Below are 26,037 nucleotides of genomic sequence, written 5' to 3' on the forward strand. Positions count from 1 at the left end.
AATATGCATGTTGCTTTTAGTGTTTGTATAGGGCTTTCAAATATTCAAATTCTTCTCATTCAGTCAACATTAGAACAAAACCATAGAATATGACAGTATTTGTTCTTAACTGTGTATTTCTGAGAAGGGTGGGGGAAGTCTAAGGATGAAGCTAGAGATGTTAGCTTTTAGTCAAATGCAATCCTAGACATGTTGACATTGATGTAACTGCCACCTGCATTCAGTAAGACCTTATTTCCATGCATAGGATGCTTTCCTTCCTGAGTTCCACTTAAAGGCAAGGTTTGAACAAAGGACTTCCTGGTTGACAATTTCTTTGGACACATTACTACAGAAACTCTGATTATTAATCTGATTGTGCCCAAGCTTTTATTTTGTTCAGAGTGTTAACACCAGCACAAAACATGATACATCTCCTTTAGTATTCTCCCTGTGCTGCTTCTGCATGGAAATTATGCTTTCTAATAGTAATAAGCTCTGGTTGAGCAGCCACTTCAGTGAAGAGCCCCAAAGCATTTCAAAGCCCAACATTTTTATAGCAAATAAATTTATTTCTTATGCCATAACAGAACCCATTTCATTGTGCATCTGGATAAGTAGGCTGGTTCATGAAATATTTTCTGTGCCATACTGAATGCTTTAAGTTTTAAAAGCCTATGTGTTTTGTTAGATCCTTTGTTGCTGTTTGTTTCTAGAAATAGACCCTGTCCTTATGAGTGGTGTTACAGCACTCAGGTATTACTTCTCCTGTTTTTAAATTCCTATAGCATTACTTTCTTTCTTTTCTATTTGCCAAAACTGTATAAAATAGAAAAAAGCGATCTGTGGGCTGTAAAAGCTAACAAGTTCTATTTGACATAAGGTTTTGTGGTGTGTAGGTCACTTCATTATGGTGGACTGCAGTTCACTAAAGGTTAAGCCAAAAACTCTACTCTTTTTTCCCCCACAGGAGGCTGACACAGCCTCTTCTGACAGTAACATTTCTGATGTGTCTCAGCTCCAGGTGTCGAAATATGGCTGAGCTGTTGAAAGATTGTTACAGGCTACTCCATTGCCACAAACTCATTTCAGCTGAGCAGTGGGTGGGTTCAGATTATTCATTCATTACTTGCTTGTATGATTAGGTCATCAGATGCAACCTTCACTTTCATAGGCTGGCAGTTTTGCACTTCATTTTAAAAAAATTTGACATCTTAACTAGAGTCAGTTGGACCAGACTACCGTGTTACTGTTGCAAAACTTGCACAAACAGCCAATGTCCTATGAATCCCTACATTTTTATGTATGGGATTTTACTAGAGATGGGCACCAGTTTGGTGGTTTGTGCTGGTTTGTCCATTGGCCCAACAGGTGCCCCACAATTCAGAGCCTGACCTCTTCCAATGGGTACCCACTCAGAGGCAGTGCTTGGAGGAGGTGGAGCTGGGAAGATGGGGTGCTGCCTCTGTGTGGGCACCTGCTGTAGGAGATGGGGCTCAGAACCACAGAACACCTGTTGGACCATCAGTTCATATCCAGTCTAGATTTGTCATTAAACACTTTGTATAGTTCTTATTTTGTTGTTGTTCCTGTCCTGTGAGAGGTTGCTGAGGCTATGTTGATGTTGGGTGTGGCAATGCTAGATCAGCCATTCTCAGCCATGGCCATAAACACAATATGAAAGAAATACAGGCCAAATCAGGATTGTATAAGTAGCATAACAAACCTTATAAGGTCATGTGTGAAGAACTGCTTCCTTCCAGTCTGTGGCCCCTCTGAAATGTGCCAGGTCCACCCATGGGGCTATATGGCCTCTTTTAAAAATGGCTGCTTAGACAATGATGTTGTCTATTCAAAACTGTCTCTAAGCTTTGGAGCGCTCACCACCTTCCAAGATAATTGGTTCCATTGTCATACTGCTCTAACAGTGAAGACATTTTTCTTGGTATTCAGCCTAAATCGGCTTCCTGTAGCTTGAGTCCATTATTATGTGTCCTGTACTCTGGGATGATTGAGAACAGATCCTGCCCCTCCTCTGTATGACAACCTTTCAAGTACTTGAAAAGTGCTAGTGTATCTCCTCTCAGTCTTCTCTTCTCAAGGCTAAACATGCCCAGTTCTTTCAGTCTTTCCTCATAGGGCTTGGTTTCCAGTCCCCTGAGCATCCTTGTTGCCCTCCTCTGACTTTGCTCCAGTTGTTGCCATCCTTCTTAAAGCGAGGTATCCAGAACTGGACACAGTACTCTAGGTGAGGCCTAACCAGTGCTGAAAAGAGGGAAACAAGTATAAATCAGGATCTGGAGACTATACTTCTGTTAAAGGTAAAGGTTCCCCATGGCATTTTAGTCCAGTCGTGTCCGACTCTAGGGGGTGGTACTCATCCCGTTTTTCCAGCCGTAGAGCCAGCGCTTGTCCGAAGACAGTTTCCATTGTCACTTGGCCAGCGTGACTAGGGAGCACCGTTTTACCTTCTCACCAAGGTGGTACCTATTTATCTACTCGCATTTACATGCTTTCGAACTGCTAGGTTGGTGAGGAGCTGGCACAAAGCGATGGGAGCTCACTCCGTCGCGTGGATTCGATCTTACGACTGCTGGTCTTCTGACCCTTCAGCACAGGCTTCTGTGGTTTAGCCCACAGCGCCACCACGTCCCACTTCTGTTAAAACTGGCCTTTTTTTCCCCGGCCACATCACACTGTTGTCTCATATTCAGCTTTTGATCTACAACAATTCCAAGAAACTTCTCACTTGTAGTATTAATGAGCCAATTATCCTCCATCTTGTTATTGTGCATTTGTTTTTACCCCCTGGATGTAGAACTTTGCACTTATATTTATTAAATTTCATTCTGTTGTTTTCACCCCAGTGCTCAAGCCTATCAAGATCCTTTTGAATTTTTTTCTGCCTTCCAAAGTGTTAGCTATTCCACCCAAATTTGTTTCATCTACAGACTTGATAAGTATTCCCTGCACTCACTCATCCAAGTTATTAATACAAATGTTGAAGACTACTGGGCCCAGGACTGAGCCTTGTGGTGGCCCACTTGTTATCTCCTCCCAGTTTGAGAATATGACATTGATAAGCATCCTCTTGAGTACTATTCTGCAACCCGCTGTATATCCACCAGACAGTTGTTGTATCCAGCCCACACCTAGTTGGTTTGCTAATCAGAATATCATGAGGCACTTTGTTAAAGGCTTTGATGGAGTCAACATATAGTATGTCCACAGCATTCCCACTGTCTACCAGGGAGATTACCCAATGAAAAACTGAAATAAGATTTGTCTGGCAAAATTAGTTCTTAACAAATCCATGTTGGCTTCTAGTTTACTGTATTGTTTTCAAGGTACTTTCAGAGTACCTTGAAACAATCTGATCCAGAATTTTCCCTGGGATAGATATCAGACTGACTGGTCTATAATTCCCCGGTTCCCACCATTTGCACTTTTTAAGGATAGAGACAATGATATCCCTCCTCCAATTGCCTGGCATTTCACTTATTCAAGAAAATAGATACTTCCTTTTAGTATGTCTTCTTTGGTCACCCTCTTGATTCACTTTTTTTACATACTTTCAAGTTGTCTGACTTGTAGTAATCCTAATTGGGTTTTCAAGTTACGTGAGATAGTCAAAGGAAGAGTATTTCCATTGGCACTACCCCCCTCCCCTATAAATTTCCTTGCCCAAGTGAGGCTTTAGACCCAGGTCTCCTGAGTCCTAGTCTATCCACTACACCACATTGGCTGTCAAGAAATTCTTAGCATCCAGCAATGAATTGACATTTCCAGTATCCCTATCTTCTTACCGTAGTCTGTGTTAAAGTCCATAACTCCAGGTATGCAAGTGAGACCACATATATTTGTTAATGTGCAAAATGTGCAGCAGTAATCTTGTAACAGAAAAATATGTTACTCTTGGTTACAGGATACTATTGGAGGGGGGAAATGCTCCTGCTTGACCATTTGTCATTCAGCCAAGGTTTATAGTAATATGTGAACTCACCAGAAAAATTCCAACACCAAATCCATTTTTCCTTTCTCTAAGCAACCCATTTCTGGCATTCCATTCACCCGTTTGAAATTGATCTGGCTTCATGCCATTTTGTTTGTAATCTCCGACCATCAGTGTTGTTGTGCCTGTATTTTTGCTCCAGGTTCCATTATTTTATCTCTTCCAATTCTCACACACATCTTTTACTCAGCACATCAAGTAAGTGAAAACCTGAAGACTGTGAGATCATTGATCAAGAAGGTGATGGATTTTGGAAAAGTTATTTGAGGGACATATATAAAGTATTTGACACGAAGGAGTTCAAACACAAAATGCACCAACAAAAATTGCAGCTGCCACAAGAACAAGTGATGCTTTTTACATGTGACAGCACTTTTAAAAAAATCTATAAGCCAAAGTGAGTGAGCTGTCAGTTCATTGAAAATGTTGCAGTCAACTTACTATGAAAGCTGGAACATGTTCTACGAATGGTGGAAAGCAAAAACTTTGTAATAAATAGAAAATGACCAAAAGGAATAATGAGGAGAAGACACTGCTGAAAGGAATGTGTTATTATACAAAAGGCTTGTAGGCTAAGCTCTACAGTATGTATCGTTTGTAGATAGAGATTTAGTCATATGTGTGTATATATATGTCTCTGTACGGATATGTGTATATAAAGTAAAAAATAAAAAAATGGGGGAAAAAAGAAAGCAATGAGGGAGAGGGTGTGTAAGGGAAGGGGTTAAGCACTCCTCCCTTCTGCCTGCAACTTACCTGCTGCAAAGCAATTAATGGCCACTCAAGTTCTCAAATCCTGATACTGAACATCTCATTCTGCCCTCAGCCTCTCTATGTAGTAGACTAACGATATAAATTTATTATTACAATAAATAAAAAGAGATTGTGTGACCGAAAATGTTGCAGGATTCAGTATGATTTGAGTTAGCTACAGCTTAAACTAAGGTTGGAAGTAGAGATGGGCCTGAACCTTAGTTCAAAGGTTTGTGCCGGTTCATAAGTTTGGCACCTGTGGTGCTGCACGTTCCCTTCCCCTGCCTCCATGGCTAATGCCCTACTCACCAGCCAGAGTGCACTCCTCTCCTCCTCCGACTCCCCAGCTGGAGCACACACCAGCTGGGGAGTCGGGGAATCCAGCTGGGAAGGTGGGGAAAGGGAATGCACAGCACCACAGGTTTGTGGCTATCTGTAGTTGGAAGCCTTTTGGCCTGTAGATGTTTCATACTTCAAATCCTAGGATTATGGGAGTTTTTAAAAGTCAAAAATTCCTTATGCAAATTGAATTATGCTGGTTGCAGATGTCAGCAGCATGTCAACGGAACACTTCTAAAACAGTTAAAAAGGCATTTTTGTTGAACACAGCAAGACCTGCAACTGAAATGCCTAGGTCTGAACTGTGAGATTATAATCCTATCTATGCTTACTTCAGTAGATATTACTTCCAAATAAACTGTGTTGTGTATCACTGTTGCTTACTGAGCAGACACTTTTTATTTGTTTGTTTGTTTGTTTGCCACCCACATTACTCAAAGCTCTCTGGTTGGCTTACAACAATTAAAATACAATAAAAAAGATAAAACAATTAAAATACAATTAAAATATATACAGTACTCTAAAAATTGCCATCAGGACCCACAGTTAATATTATTTCAATTAAAAAACTTCCGGAACAGGAAAGTTTTGACCTGGTGCCGAAATGTCATCAGCGTCGGCACCAGACGAATCTCAATTGGGATGGTGATCCATCGTCTGGGGGCAGCTGTCGAAAAGGCCCTTTGTCTACAAGCCATCCCTCTTACCATCTTGAGGGATGGTTCTTTCAGGAGCACCCCCTGGCAAGATCTTAACTGCCGGGTAGGTTTATATGGAAGGAGGCGGTCCTTTGGATATCCAGGGCCCAAGCCGTTTAGGCGCTATATGAAGAACAGGGGGGCCTATGAAGTCCAATTTATACAAGATGAGATTAAATTTTAAAAAATATATAGAAATTTCCCTCATCTGGTTCAGATGACAGATTGTTCAAATACATGATCACCATTTTGCTGTAGTAAAACAACTTCACAAAATATCGGATTGCCGTAAACTAGAGTTCCTCAAAACCTGCAGCAATGGTGGTGGTTGAGGTAAGATTGATTTATTTTTCTTCTTTTTTGTAAGGGAAGGATTTGGAGAATACATAAAATCTGATGAAAGTTATATTCTTTTCTTGACATAAAGCTGATTATCCAAGCTTAGCCATGTTTAAGGTAAAGGTAAAGGTTCACCTTGACAATTTTTGTCCAATCGTGTTCGACTCTAGGGGGCAGTGCTCATCCCCGTTTCCATGCCATAGAGCCAGTGTTTGTCTGAAGACAATCTTCCGTGGTCACATGGCCAGTGCGACTTAGACACGGAACGCTGTTACCTTCCCACCAAAGTGGTCCCTATTTATCTACTTGCATTTGCATGCTTTCGAACTGTTAGGTTGGCAGGAGCTGGGACAGGCGACGGGTGCTCACTCCGTCGCGTGGATTCGATCTTACGACTGCTGGTCTTCTGACCCTGCAGCACAGGCTTCTGCGCCACCACTTCACGCCTAGCCATGTTTACTCATGAGTAATACACATTGTTTTTAGCTATTTATTCCAAAGAAGTCTGCATAGGATTGGAATATGAAATGTGTTTTGTTATATTCCTATATAAACTTTTATTGTAGTGCAAAACTATGAAAGGTGGTAGAATTGATGGGGTGTGAAATTCACATTTTACACTTCACAGCTATCTCATGAGGTTTTCTAGCTAGTAGATAGTAGTTACAAACAGTAGGGACTCCAATAGCAATAAATATACTACTACTTTGTAAGAAACAGAAGTTATTTAGGTGTGATTCACTACATCTACACAAAGCATTTCATAGAGGTATTTATCTTTATTATTTCCAGGAATGGAAATACAGTACATGTATGGTGGTTTAGGAAGAAAATATAGTTTCAAAGAACAAGGGGTTGCATCTATGGTAACTTTTAACCAATGTTTTTGTAACTGATATTCTAAAGGCTGCATTACTGAAACAAATGTGTAGCTGGCAAATCTCACTGAAGTTATTGAATGTTATATACTTGTTAATACTGCTGTTTGAAAACTGAATGTATTTAACATTGCAACAGGCAAATTCTGGCCAAGGTGTTTTGTGCTCCCTATGATGTCTCTTTTTTGTATTATCTGTTGTCTTCAGAGCTCCTGTGCCTTTTGAAAACTGCATACAGGGGTGCCTTGCAAGACGGGTGCTCCGTTTAACGACAAATCAGCATTACGATGAGGTTTTTGCGATCGCAAAAGTGATCGCAAAATGATGTTTTGAATGGGGGAATTTCGCTGCGTGATGATCGGTTCCCTGTTTCAGGAACCGATTTTCGCTTCCCGACGATCAAAACAGCTGATCGGCTTGTTTCAAAATGGACACCGGGTGCTCAAAATGGCTCCCTGCTGTGTTTAGGAGACATTTTTTGCTGCACAGGCACCCAAAAATGGCCGCCCATGGAGGATCTTTGCTGGATGGTGAGTTCTTAGCTGATTGGAACGCATTAACCAGGTTTCAATGGCTTTTTAATTTTCGCTTTACGACGTTTTCGTTCTACAGCGATTTCGCTGGAACGAATTAATGTCGTAATGCAAGGCACCACTGTATATTCAGCCACTGGAGCTTCATCCTATGGAAGGAAAGTTCAACAAACTTTGTGATCATGTTTGAGATACCTAAAATTACCTAACCATGACTAGGCTAATGCTCACCCTTATGCCCTATTCCATTTGCAAATGGGACAAACCATACTGTTTTTTGTTTGTTCAGTCGTTTAGTCATGTCCGACTCTTCGTGACCCCATGGACCAGAACACGCCAGGCCCTCCTATCTTCCACCACCTCCCGGAGTTGTGTCAAATTCATGTTGGTTGCTTCGATGACACTGTCCAACCATCTCATCCTCGGTCGTCCCCTTCTCCTCTTGCATTCACACTTTCCCAACATCAAAGTCTTTTCCAAGGAGTCTTCTCTTCTCATGAGATGGCCAAAGTACTGGAGCCTCAGCTTCAGGATCTGTCCTTCCAATGAGCACTCGGGGTTGATTTCCTTTAGAATTGATAGGTTTGTTCTCTTTGCAGTCCAGGGAACTCTCAAGAGTCTCCTCCAGCACCACAATTCAAAGGCATCAATTCTTTGGCGGTCAGCTTTCTTTATGGTCCAGCTCTCACTTCCATACAACACTACAGGAAAAACCATAGCTTTGACTATTCGGACTTTTGTTGGCAAGGTGATGTCTCTGCTTTTTAAGATGCTGTCAAGGTTTGTCATTGCTTTCCTCCCAAGAAGCAGGCGTCTTTTAATTTCGGGGCTGCTGTCTCCATCTGCAGTGATCATGGAGCCCAGGAAAGTAAAATCTGTCACTGCCTCCATATCTTCGCCTTCTATTTCCCAGGAGGTGATGGGACCAGTGGCCATGATCTTAGTTTTTTTGATGTTGAGTTTCAGACCGTTTTTTGCAGTCTCGTCTTTCACCCTCATTACAAGGTTCTTTAGTTCCTCCTCACTTTCCGCCATCAGAGTGGTATCATCTGCATATCAGAGGTTGTTGATATTTCTTCCTGCAATCTTAATTCCATTTTGGGATTCCTCCAGTCCAGCCTTCCGCATGATGTATTCTGCATATAAGTTAAATAAGCAGGGTGACAATATACAGCCTTGTCGTACTCCTTTCCCAATTTTGAACCAATCCGTTGTTCCATATCCAGTTCTAACTGTTGCTTCCTGTCCCACATATAGGTTTCTCAGGAGATGGATAAGGTGGTCAGGCATGCCCATTTCTTTTAGGATTTGCCATAGTTTGCTGTGGTCCACACAGTCAAAGGCTTTTGAATAGTCAATGAAGCAGAAGTAGATGTTTTTCTGGAACTCTCCGGCTTTCTCCATAATCCACGCATGTTGGCAATTTGGTCTGGAGTTCCTCTGCCCCTTCAGAATCCCGCTTGTACTTCTGGGAGTTCTCAGTCCACATACTGCTGAAGCCTACCTTGTATGATTTTGAGCATAACCTTGCTGGCGTGTGAGATGAGTGCAATTGTCCGGTAGTTGGAGCATTCTTTGGCACTGCCCTTCTTTGGTATTGGGATGTAGACTGATCTTTTCCAATCCTCTGGCCACTGTTGAGTTTTCCAAACTTGTTGGCATATTGAATGTAGCACCTTAACAGCATCATCCTTTAAGATTTTAAATAGTTCAACTGGAATGCCATCACCTCCACTGGCCTTGTTGTTAGCCAGGCTTTCTAAGGCCCACTTGACCTCACTCTCCAGGATGTCTGGCTCTAGGTCAGCAACTATATTGTCTGGGTTGTCCGGGATATCCAAAACTTTCTGATATAATTCCTCTGTGTATTCTTGCCACCTCTTCTTGATGTCTTCTGCTTCTGTGAGGTCCCTTCCATTTTTGTCTTTTATCATGTCCATCTTTGCACAACATTTTCCTCTAATATCTCCAATTTTCCTGAACAGATCTCTGGTTTTTCCTTTTCTGTTATTTTCCTCTATTTCTTTGCATTGTTCATTTATGAAGGCCCTCTTGTCTCTCCTTGCTATTCTTTGGAAGTCTGCATTCAGTTTTCTGTAACTTTCCCTATCTCCCCTGCATTTTGTTTCCCTTCTCTTTTCTGCTATTTGTAAGGCCTCGTTGGACAGCCACTTTGCTTTCTTGCATTTCCTTTTCTTTGGGATCGTTTTTGTTGCTGCCTCCTGTACAATGTTACGAGCCTCTATCCAAAGTTCTTCAGGCACTCTGTCCACCAAATCTAGTTCCTTAAATCTGTTCTTCACTTCTACTGTGTATTCGTAAGGGATTTGGTTTAGATTATACCTGAGTGGCCCAGTGGTTTTTCCTACTCTCTTCAGTTTAAGCTTGAATTTTGCTATGAGAAGCTGATGATCAGAGCCACAATCAGCTCCAGGTCTTGTTTTTGCTGACTGTATAGTACTTCTCCATCTTTGGCTGCAGAGAATATAGTCAATCTGATTTCGATGTTGCCCATCTGGTGATTTCCATGTATAGAGTCGCCTCTTGTGTTGTTGGAAAAGGGTGTTTGTGATGACCAGCTTGTTCTCTTGACAAAACTCTATTAGTCTTTGCCCTGCTTCGTTTTGAACTCCAAGGCCAAACTTCCCTGTTGTTCCTTTTATCTCTTGACTCCCTGCCTTAGCATTCCAGTCCCCAGAATGAGAAGAACATCCTTCTTCGGTGTCAGTTCTAGAAGGTGTTGTAAATCTTCATAAAATTGTTCAATTTCAGTCTCCTCAGCAATGGAGGTTGGTGCATAAACTTGGATTATTGTGATGTTGAAAGGTCTGCCTTGGATACGTATTGACATCATTCTATCGTTTTTGAGATTATATCCCATTACGGCTTTTCCCACTCTTTTGTTGACTATGAGGGCTACTCCATTCCTTCTACGGGATTCTTGCCCACAATAGTAGACATGATAATCATCTGAGTTGAAATCACCCATTCCCATCCATTTTAGTTCACTGATGCCCAGAATGTCGATGTTTATTCTTGCCATCTCCTGTTTGACCACCTCCAGCTTCCCAAGGTTCATAGATCTTACATTCCAGGTTCCTATGCAGTATTTTTCTTTCCAGCATCGGACTTTCCTTTCACTTCCAGGCACGTCCACAGCTGAGCGTCCTTTCGGCTTTGGCCCATCCACTTCATCAGCTCTGGAGCTACTTGTACTTGTCCTCCGCTCTTCCTCAGTAGCATGTTGGACTCCTTTTGACCTGAGGGTCCCATATTCCAGCGTCATATCTTTTAGCCTTTTGTTTCTGATCATGGGGCATTCTTGGCAAAGATACTGGAGTGGAATTGCCGGTTCCTACCCCAGGTGGATTGCGTCAGAACTGTCCACTATGACCTGTCCGTCTTGGGTGGCCCTGCACGGCATAGCCCATAACTTCTCTGAGTTACTCAAGCCCCCTCGCCACGACAAGGCAGCAATCCATGAAGGGGGAACCATACTGACTGATTCATTATGTTGGATGCTGTAAGGTTTACTGAAATATTTCTGAAATATCATTTTGTATGCTTTAAAAACTTATTTTTGAATACCTCTGTTAGCAGCATATATTTGGGATAGGACTGCACTGTTAGCCAGCAGAGGAGCAATGCTGAAGGATCATTCTGAGCTCAACAAACAGAAGAGGATTCTGCTCACAGAAGGGCACTTCTGGCAGAAGGGGCTTGTATGTAATCCTAAAACTTTATGGTTGGTGGATCTTAGAATTGTGCTCCTAGGTTGCAGATCTTAAACTTGTTTGCTAGGTAATAATCAGCCTCACTGAAAACATCATTCTGCTTTTAGCCTCTGTAGGTGCAGCAGAATTTTTCCTTTGGCTTAAAGCAGAACAGTACACAAAGCAAGAATTTGTGCTTAGCTCAGTCCACCAAGCACCATTTCAGGAAAATCTTCATTAGCTTCATTATGGAAGCTGCAGTGAAATGAATGGAGATTGTGCACCAGTAGTACTTGGTAAATAGCTTTCTTTCTTTGTTTTTGTGAGCCTGTGCATTCTCTTCCTTATGAATGCCGCTGTTGATATGCTGTTATCTGCTAGGAAATTTCAAAATGGAGAAGGAAACCCATTCTTGCGTTCATGCTGTGAGTAATTAAACACTACAGCCTTGCCACAGGATGTGGTTGAGAGATTCAATCATTTAGCAATATTCAAATACACAAATGTCATTAGTATCTCTCAATCTCACTCATAACTATGGTTTGTATTCTATTCTCTACTTGTTTTAGTTAGCTTCATTGGGAATAAACATTTTGCAATTAATGTTCTGTGCCATCTCATGTTAGAGGAGCAGATGGCATTATTTTCTTTGTAAAGAAGATTTTGTATAGATTTACTTTCCATTTCAGATTCAAATAGACACTGAGCATTCTAGTTGCTATATTGCATCAAGGGAGAATGCATGGCCTATTATTTTTGCTATACAGGGCTTCTCTTGAAGTTCCTATATCTCCTCTGATAGCCTCTATCTGATAATTTATCATGTACCATCTGCAAGCATCTATATATCCAGCAGTTTTATGGATTAAATGTTTCTATTGATTTTGCCATCTTTGTATCTTTTGATTTGAATTTGCAAAGGAATCAATCAATCAATCTTTATTGGTGGTCTCTAACCACAAATAGGATACATACATGTAATATTTAAAATAGATGTAAGCAATTAAAACATTTCAAGATAGTTGAAACGGTATATATTATTAAAATAGATTACTCATACATTGTTTTTTATGACAGGGTTAGGTAGAGGTCAAGATTGTCTTTTGTATTATTTGGGGAGAAAGAAGGAATTTGGTCACTGATTCAGTGGTCATCTTGTTTGTGTCGCTTAATAAATATTTAATATGCCAAATGAATTTGCAAAGGAGCAGAAATGAAAAAAGTAAGTTTTATGAACTAAATTTGCAGAATACCCTAGCTAGTTAGGCAGCAACAGGAGGCATGAAACATACAGATAAAGTCAAGAGAGAAAACTTAGCAAAGCAATCAAATTGTCCTACTACAGTATTTTGCTTCACAGTTGTACAAAGCCCAAACCATTGTTAGTGACTTAGTTACTGAGTTATTCTCAGTACCTTAAGTGTATTTATTTGTTATCTGTTCTAGCACCAACCTTGTATTTGTTAGCAGTATAGCTCAAGCATGCATAGTTTTGTTTGAATCTAACACTGCATTGCACTGTGCCCACTTTCTTGGCAATGATTCCAGTTGTCTTTGGTGGAATTCCTAAGTGAGTGAACATGCACTGAATTGCATTTCTTAGGCTGCATGCTCCACTGTGTTCGGTTATATTTATCCCCAGGTAAGTGTGCATAGACCTGCATCCTGGGATTCTCTTAGCTTAGATAAATGCCTTAAAATGTACAGTAGTCATAATAGTGTATTGTGTGGTTTGCAAGAACATTTTACTTAGAGTAGTTGGTGTTAACCACCCATCTGCCCCTTTCTTTATATTTCTAGTGACAGATTGTTGTCTCCTGCTTTGTGCCTTGTAACAGAACTGTACTTGAATCATGATCCAAATACCTCTTTTCAAAGCAACATGTTTGAAATGAGCAAGGAAAGCACATTTGAAAAATTCTTATTAAATATTTAGCCTTATGTGTGTCTTTAATCTCAATGTAAGAGATTAATGAACATGCAGAGTATTGTGAGTGCTAATTAGGTTTGCTACTTTGGGTTTGCTAATACAAGTCCTCACACAATGACACCTGCATCATAGATTTTCATTGGAGAAAAGAAACATCAGCCTTGATCCATGTGGTTTTGGCAATGCAAATCACTGAGCACTGTAGTCACATTTCTTAGCTAATGGACATGCAACTGATATCAAGAAAGCAGATAAGATTATTGGCTTCTAAAAAAGCTGTGCTGTTGCTCATAGTAACGTGTCCACATCAGAAGCACGTAAACTGTGTGATGGAGAGGATTCATCCCAAAATTGTGAGGAGAGACATCCTGTCCTTTGAACCACAATCTGCCCCTTTGTGTTGACATAATCTTTAGTAAACCTTATTAATTTTATCATTGCTTTGGAAGGCCTTTCTAACACTGCACATGGAAAGATGCTTAGATGGTATACTTTTGGAGAGTCTGGCTGCTCATACATGCATGAACAGCTAGACTATACTTTTTCTCCCTGTGAGAATACAAATTAGTATAATTTCCCTATGGGCATATATCTGTACATCCCCTTCTCTGACATGAGTCAATAATCCATACTTGTGAGAATGATGTAATGTTCAAGTTCCTAGTGAATGTGTGTTCAGAATCACAGCTCGTGTTGGAGAAAAGCTCCTGTTGTGTAAAATTTTCATCATCTGTGGGTTAAAAGAAAAAAAATCAGCAACAGTGTGGTGTCTTCCATGTTTATTCTAAAGTAAGCATCACTGTGTTCAGTAAGACTCAATCCTTAGTCAGTCCTTTATTATTGTGGCCCAGATTTTGTAAATCATCCCTCACTGATCACCTGGAAGCAAGTCATAATTCCTACATATTGTGATTGGAGAAGAGTTTATATGCAAACCTTGTAAAAATATGCTTATTCTCATAGTTGTAGAACGATACCATCATAAAACTGGGAAGTTGTCTTGCATTCAGGGCCATCCTGCATCTTTTTTTTTTTCAGATTACAGAACTGGAAGTAATCAGAGTACCATACAAGAAATGTTCAAATCACATTTTTTTCTCAAGGGTGCATTTAACAGCTCAAATATTTAGCCTCAGTATGTTAATTATGTATATTTATATCATAATATAATATATCTGTAGCTGCTGAAGCTGTGTATTAGGAGCCAAATAGCAAAGGGCACTGAGAAGAATGTGCTATTTGCAAATTCCCTTCCCTCTAGAAGAGATGAAGACAAAGGGTCAATTTATTCCCTCCATTGTATCCCGTGAGTTTGACACCAGAGATGAATTTGTTCCTTAACGAGGGGGGGGGAAGCAAGACAGCTCAGCCAAAGGATTAAGACATAACAGAGATGGGGGAAAGAAGGAAAGAAGTAGCAGGAAAAGAGAGAACACGAAGGATATGGAAAAGAAGGAAAGAATCAAAGAAATCTACATCAAAGCTTGAGCACGTGGGTATATAACTAATGAAACAACCCTTGAATTTTGCCAGCTCTAAAATAACTTTTACACTGTGATTTGGATTCATTATTATAAGTTATGGTGTGTTCTTTTAAATAATGACATTTTAAAATATGTAAATTAAAATAGTTATATGAATCATGGAAATCTACAACAGTTTAAAGGTTGCTTAGCCTTCACAGAAAGATACAAGTTATTCTGTCTTTTTATAAATCTGGTTTTATGCTGCTGGAAAGTACCGTAGCAGCTGGATGTGCGAGAGGCGAGATAACAATTGACAAATGGGTTGCAGTGGTATGGAAAAGATTTGCTGATTATCCTGAATAATAAATTGAACCAGGGTATCCTGCAAAAACAGAAGAGGAAAATTAAGAACCGTGGAAGAATTTCATGTGCTGTTGCACTATTCTGCAGAATTCCATTAAAAAGCTATAATTCAGGATTTTAAAATATTCACACTAAATTATGAAGAGGGAAATTAGGGAAGCCATTTAGGGTTTTTTTATTATTATGTAATATACAATATAAAGAAGCTATTTATGGTTCTGAAGATGCTACTTCTGGCTATGCAAAGAGGCTGCACTGGCAATTGATTTGTTTTAACCCATCATGTAATGTGGCATGTTTTCTGCACATGTAAGATAATGTTTGCATTGTACTTGTAGGCCTGATTTTGCATGGCCCTTGCATTGAAAGTAGAGGGATGGGGAGAATTGAGCCTCCAGATGTGTGACATTTCCATGTCTCATATCATGTTGTATATATTGGGAAGGGAAGCAGTGATTTTCCAAAGACTTCCCAGCCTGGTCAGTGTCTCATCTAGCATTATTATTCTGATTAAACAAATTACATCAGCATAGAATAAAAAATAACATTAGTGATTGTTCCCACAATCTTTATTCATGCTTGTTTTCATCATACAGAGATTTATTAGAGAATTCTCTTACTGTGTTTCCATGAAAATAGGACAGCGTCTTATATTAATTTTTGCTGCAAAAACACATCAGGGCTTATTTTCAGGGGATGTTTTATTTTTTTTTTCATGTACAACAATCTATAATATTCAAATACAATGTCATGTCATCTTCTGGTTGCTGCACAATGCTGCACAATGGTATAAGGTGGGGCTTCACTTAACTAGGGCTTATTTTTGGGGTAGGGTTTATATTACAAGCATCCTGAAAAATCATGCTAGGGTTTATTTTCAGTTTAGGTCTTATTTTCTGATTCAAAGTTTTATTATTTATAATGTCTATCTGTTCTCATTTAATATTGTGTCTCCTGGGTTCTGCTTATAATCATTTGTTAATACAGCTACAATACATATTAAGTCCTTAGTCTATACAGTGTGCTTCTAGCCATTGATAAAACAGATTCCAAGTTTGATAGTATTCTGAATCTCCCTTCCCTTTTATTTTTAATGTCAGTCTGTCCATTTCTGCGCAGTCCAGTATCTTTCTGATTATTTCTTCATCAAGAGGTGCTTCTTCATTTTTCCAGTACTGTGCAAATATAATCCTTGCGGTTGTTAAAATATGTAGTATTACATGTACATTTTGCTTATCAACATTTTCTGGTATTATACCTAATAGAAAGAATTCTGGTTTAAAATGTTTTTTGATTATTTTAACAAGCCATATATGTATTTTTACCCAAAACCTTTTTGCTTTATCACATGTCCAAGGTGATAGTAAGTTCCAGTTTTTTTTATGAGCCAGAGTTCATAAGGTTCATAAGGTTAGGTCTTCTTTTCAGGGAAACAGGATATATGTGATCCCTGAGTGACTCTAGGATGGGAAGAATCTAGACAGGTAGATCTCTTCTATTGTTGTGAGCTCAGTACAGTCTGTTTCAATTTCCCCACCCTCATCACCTGGCTATAATGGGCCCTTGGCATGGTGCTGCCAAAAGGAACAGCCTGCTGCTCCCTTCCACGTGCTAATGCAGTAGCTTTCAGCAACTTCAGAGTCCCCACACAACACAGGTGCCCACTGCTGCTCTGTCAGTCACTCACCTCACTCTCTTCATCTTGCAAACATACTTTATCCAGAAGCATTGGGTGCTGATGTTACTTGTGCCAGCTGAACAGCACTTGGTTTCTGCTTAACCTCAGTATTGTTTGTTTCATCTTGGGGAAGCCAAACGTTGTGGTAGCAGGCTGCAGAACAGAGCTGGATGCAGGCCTCTGGTTCAGTGGTTCCCAACCTCGGGTACCCCTGTTCTCGGACTGCAATTTCGAGAAACCCCAGCTAGCACAGCTGGTGGTGAAGGCTTCTGGGAATTGCAGTCCAAGAACACCTGGGTTACCCAAGGTGGAAATCACTGCTCTAGTTTGTCAGTGCCAGGTAAAACAGTTGTTAGATGTCCACAAGGAGGTAACTGCTGAAGCCCTAAGGATGGTGATGGCAGTGCTAGGAGGATGGGCATCCAGCAAAGTTGGCAGTGAGTCTTTCAGAGGAGCCGACATCTGCTGAGGAACTCTCAGGTCCTCAGCAGATGTCTGACTATACCAATCCTGAGTCATGTTTTAATATATTCTCGAAGGCTTTCATGGCCGGGATCTGATGCTTGCTGTTGGTTTTTCGGGCTCTTTGGGCATGTTCTGAAGGTTGTTCTTCCTAACGTTTTGCCAATCTCTGTGGCTGGCATCTTCTGAAGATGCCAGCCACAGAGACTGGCAAAACATCAAGAAGAACAACCTCCAGAACACGCCCAATGAGCCCGAAAAACCAACAGCAACCATCATGTTTTAATACTTCCCCAGATTTATTAAGCTTCAGTGTGAAGGGAAAATCTGACAATAGAGAAGTTTGCTGAAACCTGATGCCTCACCCAAAGTTCCTGTGACTACTATCTGAAATGGAGACTTCTGAATATATAAAAATAGGGGTTCTAAGTAAATATACTGCAAAGAGGAATCTGAGAATTTCACATGGAGATTGGTAAAACCATCTGTTCTCTGCCGCCAATTTTGTTTGCCACCCTTGCAACTTTGGGGAAATAGAAGTAAAACCAGTGATAGACAAATGGGGAAGTGGCAGTTACATGTCAAACTAAAACTCAGAGCATTTTGGCTTAGCATATAATTCATCATTTCTGAAACTTTACACTTAACTCTCTTATTATATCATGTACTACTAAAATTAACATTTACCTTTGGAAACTCCAACCTCATGTAGTAAAAATGAAGTCACCTTGGAATATAAAGTAAATGGCATTTCTGTTTGTAAGTTCAAATATAACATCCCTGGCATTTTCATATTTGAAGGTAAAATTGACTGACTGAAAGCAAATATGATTGTATGTTGCTTTGACATGTTGACCTAAATTAAATGATGCAGACATAATAGTGTTTAATGAATGCAAGTAGCTTACAGGCACCAGCAGGAGAAAAACACCTCTCCTCTAAATGGAGAAAACTGATACCAGTATAGATATGAAGGAGGAAAGATTAAATCTGATCAACAAAGCAACTTTTTTATTGATTTTAATTTGATTCATTTAATTTGCATTGATAGAAGCGTTGATATATTTAACAATCACACTCCCTTCAAAAGTGGGTTTTGTTTGTTCTCACATGGCTAGTAAGTTATAACTGCAGTAAAACTCCATGGCTTGTGGAATTCCTTGTCATTTAACCTAAGGTAAAAAAAATGAATAGTATCTGATTGATTTTGATGTGATCAGATGAAAAAGCTCCCTCATGCCCTCTAGTGGCTGTAGGAAGCAATTTTAACACCCCTCCCTTTTTGGCTGTTTCTGAGCTTTTCTAGGTGACCTCCAGTTTTGAAAAAGCTCTTCTTCCCCTCCCCCGCTTAAAGCTGCTGAGCTGGCCCAGGATGTAATGGAATAGTTCTCTGTGCCTTAGGGTAGGGGGCAAGAGATTTTTAGAGCAACATTTGTTTTAAAATGGGGTAGGGGGCAGGAGTTCTGGGTGTTGGGGTGCTTAATTTTGGTAGAAAAACCTTCAGGGGCCTTGTTTTCACTTGATAATTGTCAACAGCAATCTCATGTCAAATGCAACATCCAGGTTCTGCACTAAGGTGGCATTGGCTGAAATCCTGTTGCACAGTTACACAAATGGCCTAGCTTGTAGAGGCAAATTGCCATAAGTTAAGAAATCTTAATGTGCTAGAGATAATGCCTACAGAGATTTCTTAATGGCAATTCACCACTTTATGTCTCATCTTTTGTGTTTGTGTATAAGTCCTAGAAAAGAATAGACATAGGGGGAAAGAGTATTAAATCTATTTGTTATTTCCATCTAGAGCAAACCCATGAATCAGTATCACTTACTTTAACTGCTGACTTAACCTGGCCTGCTCCCGTAGTCTGTCTGTTCTAGCTGGGCCTAATGGTTGAGCAGTTTATGTATATAAATACACACAGAGAAAGGTGGCTAACTCAAAATAATGGACGTGGAACAAGAGAGAAATTGTGTTCCTTATCTAATAAAATCATTACTGAGTAATCATTACTGGAACTTGCCATCTTCTTCAATACTATGGTGACATCCCCTGTACTCGGCTATACTGCTTACTGTTCAGTACCTGACCTTGTTGCTTATATGTTTAATGTTGATATTGAATCCTCTGGGCTGGAGATGTGCTAGCTCTATGTTCTGTTTGATATGTTATCCAAGCTTCATGTGCCATACAATGTAGTTAAGGAGACTGTGCTAGAACTTTCTAGGAGAGTTTTAAAGCTTCTCACCAAACTATAAATCCAAGTATTCCTTAGGATGCAGCCATGACAGTTGAAGTAGTATCAAACTGATATAACATGCATTGCAGATATTCAGTCTTAAGACTACCTGTTTAAACCTCTGTTTCTGAAAATCATTACATGAAGAGATAGATAAACAAGGACATTTCACCAGTTTGTATGTGTGTGTAGTTATTAACATGGTTGTGCATTGAGATATTATGACCTCATGTGTGCAGCATTTTAGTTGTTTGCCACAAATCAATTTTTGATCTAATCTCTGCACATAGTGCGCATGTAAATGATAATTAGTATTATGCCTACAAGAGTGCCAAATTTAGATCTTTTTCTCATATTATGTGAAAATGTCCCAAGAATGTCTTAGCAACTATTAAAAGAATAGCCAATGCCAGTCTTTGAAGCAGGAATGTAAACCTTCACTCACCTTGACTTTGCATGTGAATTTATTTATTTACAGTATTTATTTATTTATTAGATTTTTATCCCACCCTTCTAGACAATGTCTACTCAGGGTGGCTTACAATAGAATTATTCATAAAGCAATTAAAACAACAATTAAATCAACAATAAAATATTAATCAAAATGGGAAAATATAAACAAAAAACTAAGTAAGAAACAAAAGTCAAGTATTGACAGGAGGGAAAGGCCTGCCTAAAGAGCCAAGTCTTCAATTGGCTCTTAAAAACAGTGAAGATAAGGAACCATAAAATTATTCTCCTTGTTCTGAAAGAAGGCAAGGTATTTTCTGGTGCTTTCAACATGAGAAAAGAAATTGTGACTGCAAGATTGCAGGAATGCATTTACACAAAATACTTTTCCATAAATAACATTTTAGCACAAATAATGCAACATTACTGTTTTGATTCATGGACTGTTAAGAATGAGAAGCGTTGGAATAAAGTGTTTACATCTCTTTTAACAATCAGCCAATCATTCTGTAGTTATTGAGGGTGTTGTGTGTACTCTGCTTCTCGAGGAGAAGGGATACTAATTTAGATCCAAGATAGTGTGTACATGTTACAGAGGCCTTGAAAAAATTAGCACCTGTGCCACTTGCCTGGAGGTAAAAAAAACTTGTGGTGCTTGAACATTCTTTATATAGGTGTCTCATTAAGTCAAGACAGCCTATGTTGATGAGTATCAAGCATTTAGCAAATGTTGTTCATTTCCCTAATATGATAGTAAGTAGGCATGTCTCAGGCCTGAAGTATTGAAAAGGAAATGAATTGATCACATCTCTTGCTTCATGCTAATTAGACAAATCCCTTCTTATTCAACGAATGTGAAAAGCCTTGATGAGATGTAAAGATGGTAAACTCTTTATAAGAGTCACTGAGCATTGTCAGCCAGATGCATTCCTACATTTTATACAAAGTACTGTATGTCTACACCAATGTTGAGACCTGTACTGTACATTTATGAGATTTTAAGGACATGATCAGGTTTATCTTCCAAACTCAGAAGTCAGTGAGAATAGTGTATACCTTGTGTCACCTTCAGAAGGATTGGGTGGGGCTTTGCTAGATAATTTTTGCACAATTTCTTTCATAGGAACTCAGTTTATACGATAGAAGTTGGAGGATACATAAGAACCACATGTGGTTATGCTTATCACTTCCCAGCTTGACTTCCCTTATTCACTGTTTGCTGATGTGATAAGAAAACTGATCTTTGAGGACTGAGGTTTTTTTTTTTTTAATAAAAATACTTTTATCCTGCCTTTCAACTATAACATTGCGAAGGTGTCTTACAAGATATTAAAATCAGCAATATTAATATATAACCCCGGTTACCATTTAGTGAGAGTGATCAATCAATGCAAGATAAGTCAAATGCCAGTAACTGCTTGTGGAAAGCCAAGTTTTGATCTTGTGCTTCAGTGCAAATAGCCTAAGAAATCCCAGAGTCTTCAAGGCAGTTTTTGTGTTTGGTGAACTTGGTATTTTTTTGAAAAGTTTGTCAGAGAACATGCACTGTTCTGGAATTGAGAGCAAAACAGATTGTATGTTTGCCTGCTGGGTAGAAATAAGGAAGGTTTGTGAATCCATGAAGCTGTGCTAACTTGAAAAAACAACAACACTGTAGTATTTTAAGATGGTTTTTTTCTTTATTAAAAATGCAGTCCTTTAACCAGCCTCCCACACACAATTTGCAAGCACAAGTATTTTCTTTTGAAATACAGGTTTTTCTCATCACCAGCAAAACTGTAGGATGCAACTGTTGCTGAACATCCTTAATCTGGTATAACCAAATACTCCCTAGGATCAGAATCAGATGACTAACTCTGCAATCATCTGACTTTATTTGTCATAACACTTGTGCATGAACTCATTGGGCCAAGTAATTGTGACAGTAGTCAGCTGGTACTTAAACTTTCCCATTTCCTGTCACCAAACCCTCCCCTTGCATTCTGTTACTTTGATTGCATCTTTCAGGCTTCACCAAACACAGTGAAGCCTGAGCTTCTACCATCCTCAGGGGAGCCCAATCAACAGCCAGCCTTTGAAGCTTTTGTGCTGGAAAGATTGCCCAAGCAATTCCTCATCAATCTATAGGATGTTCGCAGCTCCACATTTGGTAGGAATCCTACCAGTATTGTGCATTTATGATAACATGGGTTACCTACAAAGCAAAATTAATCAAAGAACATTAGCCACATCAGGATAAACTGATACAGTATTTCCCCATCAATCTTCCAGGGAGAAAAGTGGGGAAGAAATGGGTGTCTCGGCCTGAAGGGACCCTGTACATCAATGGCAGCTGGTCCATTAGGACAAATAGAACAAATGTGCCCATTTCAGCCTCAGGCTATCCTACCCATTCCACAGTTGCTTATCTGCTTACAAGACTCCCATCCTATGTTTCCTTTTTGTTGAGACCCTGGTCTCTGAATATGGAGGGTGGAAGAGGGAACTGGCGACATATTGTCCCTCTTGGTTCTGCCCAAGTTTCCCTCTACAGTAAGCTAAGCGTGTGTGTTTGCATGCGCACCCCTGCTACTTCCACGCAGCTGTCTTTCCCCTCTGTGTAGTGATCGCATTAGGTTCCAGTTGCGACGGAAACCTGCGCGTGAGGGGATGGAGTTGTGGTCTCTGCACAGGAGCAAAGTCAAGAGAGAAGCGGTGCCCTGCCCAGTAGAGCTGAAAGTTAAAAGGTACATTGGTTCTGTCTACCATTGGCTATTGTGTCTTCTCCCATCAACAATGGGCACCAGCTAGCACAACTAGCACTTTTAAAAAAGCAGTTGCTCACCTGCACACACTTTCCTTACTGATGAACTGGGAGCTGCATTTTATGTAGGAGTGCATGTGACCAGGAAGGCTTGCTAAATATTTTCATGTAGTTTCTGCAACCTAAGAATATAAGGAATGGTCACAAATGTTCTTTACTCAACAAAAAAGAATGTTTTGGCACATCAGAACTTCCTGGGCAGTGAGCAGGAATAATGATTAGCTATGAGAATTTTTGTTCCTGCAAGAGAAGGAAAAGAGTAGCACTTTCTTCAGCAGCGGTAGCATTATTAGCAACTAATTCCCTGTAATTTGTGCAGAAAACTGCTTTCACGAATTGTTGAAATACAAAAAGAAAAGAATAAGAAAACAAAAAACAAACCTACAAAAAAAGGTGCAAAAACTTTTGTAATCTTAGCACCTAGAGATACCAAAATCACAGGTAAGCTTCCCCTGACTCCTCTCTACAATCCTTCTAAGTTTTGTGAAAATTAGTTTCCCCCATACCAGCTGCTAAAGTGCACTTTCCGGGGAGGACCCACTTTGTGGGTGCATAACGTGGACATCCTTGCAGGCTTGTACAGGAAAGTCAGCAAAAGTTTCTTTGTGGTTTTGATGTCTCTTAAGTGCCTGAGGGGAACCTTCCAGGGGGGTCTCTTTGTGAGTGTAAAACTCTGACATCTGAAACCCGATCTTCACCAAGCTTGCAGGGTTTGTAGAGTCAGGGAAAGTTTTCCTGTGATGTTGGTGTGTCTGTGTGCCGGGAGAGGATTTTATAGGGTTTTAAAGGCACAATGAATCAACAAATCAATTCGTTGATTCTTCAGAAAAAAAATCATAAATTATTTGTAATTTGTTGACATTTGTTGATGAATCACAAATCAAAATGTATCACCAATTCATGCCCATTCTCTACTATACATACAACAACATTCCTCAAGTTTAAGCTGGTGAATCTCTATTACGACTCTGCTTTCGAATGACCTGTATGCTTGTCCATCCATTAATAAATATCCTGCATTGAACTGGATGCTTCTCATTATATATCCACTACTTGTCCATTAATTCCTCAAACTCAGACTTTTTCTTTGTTTTGGATATGACTCTTATGAAGACCAATCCAATACTGAGAAAGCCTTAGAACATTCCTCAGATTTTCATCCTCCAGATTTATATGATGAAGATTATATTTCTTGTTATAAAACTGTTTGGCACTCCTAATAGGGGTTTCAAGTTATGTGAGATGTTCAAAGAATGGTCTACCATTGCCACCCTGAGTGAGTTTCCATGGCTGAGTGGGAATTTGAACTCAGATTTCCTGGGTCCTACTTCAACACTCTATTCACACACTGTCTCTCAGTTATAAAACCTTTTTCAGGTATAAGAGCCTAGAATTATATATTTTTTTGTCTTTTTCAAGTGTTTAATCATTAAATGTATTGTTTCTTCTTGAATTCTATCTCTTCCTGTTTGTTCTGTTTTATTCAGCCATATGTCTACTGACTTCCCCATTAATTGAACCATATTGAACTATTGCCCAGTGTCTCATCTCTTCTTGTCTTGCTTCTGCTTCTGCTACTTAACCTACGTTGGAATAGAAGACATTAGAAAAAGCACATTTCTTCATGTGTAAACTGCTCTTTAACACATTATGTGTTGTAGTGTTTAGAGCATCATTTTGAATGACAGATTTCTGCTAAAACTGACATTGTCCAATTACGCATTATGTACTAAAGTTCCCCATGGAAATGGGGGTGAGCACTGCCCCCTAGAGTCGGACACGACTAGACTAAATGTCAAAGGGAACCTTTACCTTAACCTTTACCTTACTAAAGTTTAACTATAATAAACTGGTTAGACTTTAAGTTGCAATGAGACTACTGTGGCTACCCCTCTGAAAACTTCAGCTTGTTATTTGAATTCAAGGTGGTTTTGCGACGATCACCTACTTCACTCATGCCATTCATATTTATGAGCTGATTTGCATGAACCTATGAGAATACTGGAAACATGGAGTTAGCAGCTGCATGAGGTTTGGCAGGGGAAGGAGGAGTCAGAGCTGGTTAGTCAGAGAGAGAGGGAACAGATACTGAGAGAAATAGAGCTGGTTAGGAAAATAAGTAGAGAAGGTGGTAATGATAAAGCAAGAGAAAAGAAGTATGTACTGAGAGAACTGCTGATGAATTGCTTATATATAATGTGTATCTGAAGAACTTCTGTTCTTATTCAATCTGCTTCACTTCAATAAATAAGTTCTGTTTCTGTTCCCAAGACAAGTGTTCTGACAAACATCATTTATATTGTGGATTGAGGTAATCTACTGGTGGCAGCAAGAAGAAAATGCGATGTGAGCCTTTGTGAGGGAAAGACAAGCAGGGCCACAAGGGCAAACACCACAGTTTTGCACTGAATGCCAATTTAAAATAAACATTTTGGATTTCACTACAAATCATTCATAATTTAAAAAATGCTTTCTTCTTGTTTATCTGCAACTGCCACATATATTTGTAGGGTACTATTATCTGTGGGATTTGTTTTTAATTTGATAGGCATAACTCAGCCTGAGTATGGAAAAATGTTTGCAAATGGCTGCACTTAGAAATTATTACTATGATTACAACTCCATAGAAGTGCTGTATGTTATTACTGCCTGAATAAACTTAGTATGCTCAGTTCTTATCTGTACTGAGCCAGAAAATTTCACTTACTGCACGTGTCTGAATGTTGTTCCTTTTCCTGCCTTATAATACTTAGTAGATTTCAAATTGCTAATCTAATCTTCTGTCCAGAGATTGATATAAGATCTTATTTCTGTAGATTAGGAATACAGCATAAAAGCCCATGCCATTAGTATCTATCTCAAAGGAGTATTTATATACCAGTTCTGTGCCTTTGAGTTGAAGCATTCCATAAAGAAATTTAAATGTTGCTTTATATTTGCGCATGAGAAGAAATCCTTTGTGACTCCAGGATGATCATCCAAGGCAAACAGCAAATTAAAAAAAATTGCCTACTGGACAGTAGGCAATATAGATCCAATTCAAATACTATGGCTACTGCAATCATGTACAAAAGAAGACATAATGATGTGAGAAGATGTGTTATTTATACCATTGCCTGTAATTGTTGCTTTTTTGGATTATAACTTTCGTTGTTTACCAGCATGTCTGTAGTTTGTTGTTCACTTATGAACTCTGGCTCATAAAAACATGGCTTTCATTATGAACAAAACAGCAATAACTGTTCCTGGCTTGTTTCTACAGCTACCTTCCCTGAAACAGACAAGAGTAGAAGAGAAAAACTACTGAAACAGACTAAATTAGGAATGGAAACTGGTCTGTTTGATCTTGTACAGGGCGATTCTTGCCTAATGGGATAAATCCTGGTTAATCAAAACCATGACTT

General features: G+C 39.4%; 1 protein-coding gene across 4 annotated transcripts in view; it reads left to right on the forward strand.

The window, feature by feature from the left end:
- Positions 1-26,037, forward strand: part of DOCK10 (dedicator of cytokinesis 10) — a 222,607-nt gene that overhangs the window by 2,165 nt on the left and 194,405 nt on the right. For 2 of the 4 annotated variants that reach the window (XM_072995978.2, XM_078389207.1), the window contains exon 1: positions 13,846-14,666. The exons of the other annotated variants lie outside the window; for them this stretch is intronic. In XM_072995978.2, coding sequence (XP_072852079.2) covers positions 14,568-14,666 — 99 coding nt within the window. In that variant the 5' untranslated portion in view covers positions 13,846-14,567. Of the gene's footprint in view, positions 1-13,845; positions 14,667-26,037 lie in introns of those variants that run through there. 4 annotated transcript variants of the gene reach the window in all.

The sequence above is a fragment of the Pogona vitticeps genome, chromosome 3 (genome assembly GCF_051106095.1).
Source record: "Pogona vitticeps strain Pit_001003342236 chromosome 3, PviZW2.1, whole genome shotgun sequence".
Lineage (NCBI taxonomy): Eukaryota > Metazoa > Chordata > Lepidosauria > Squamata > Agamidae > Pogona > Pogona vitticeps.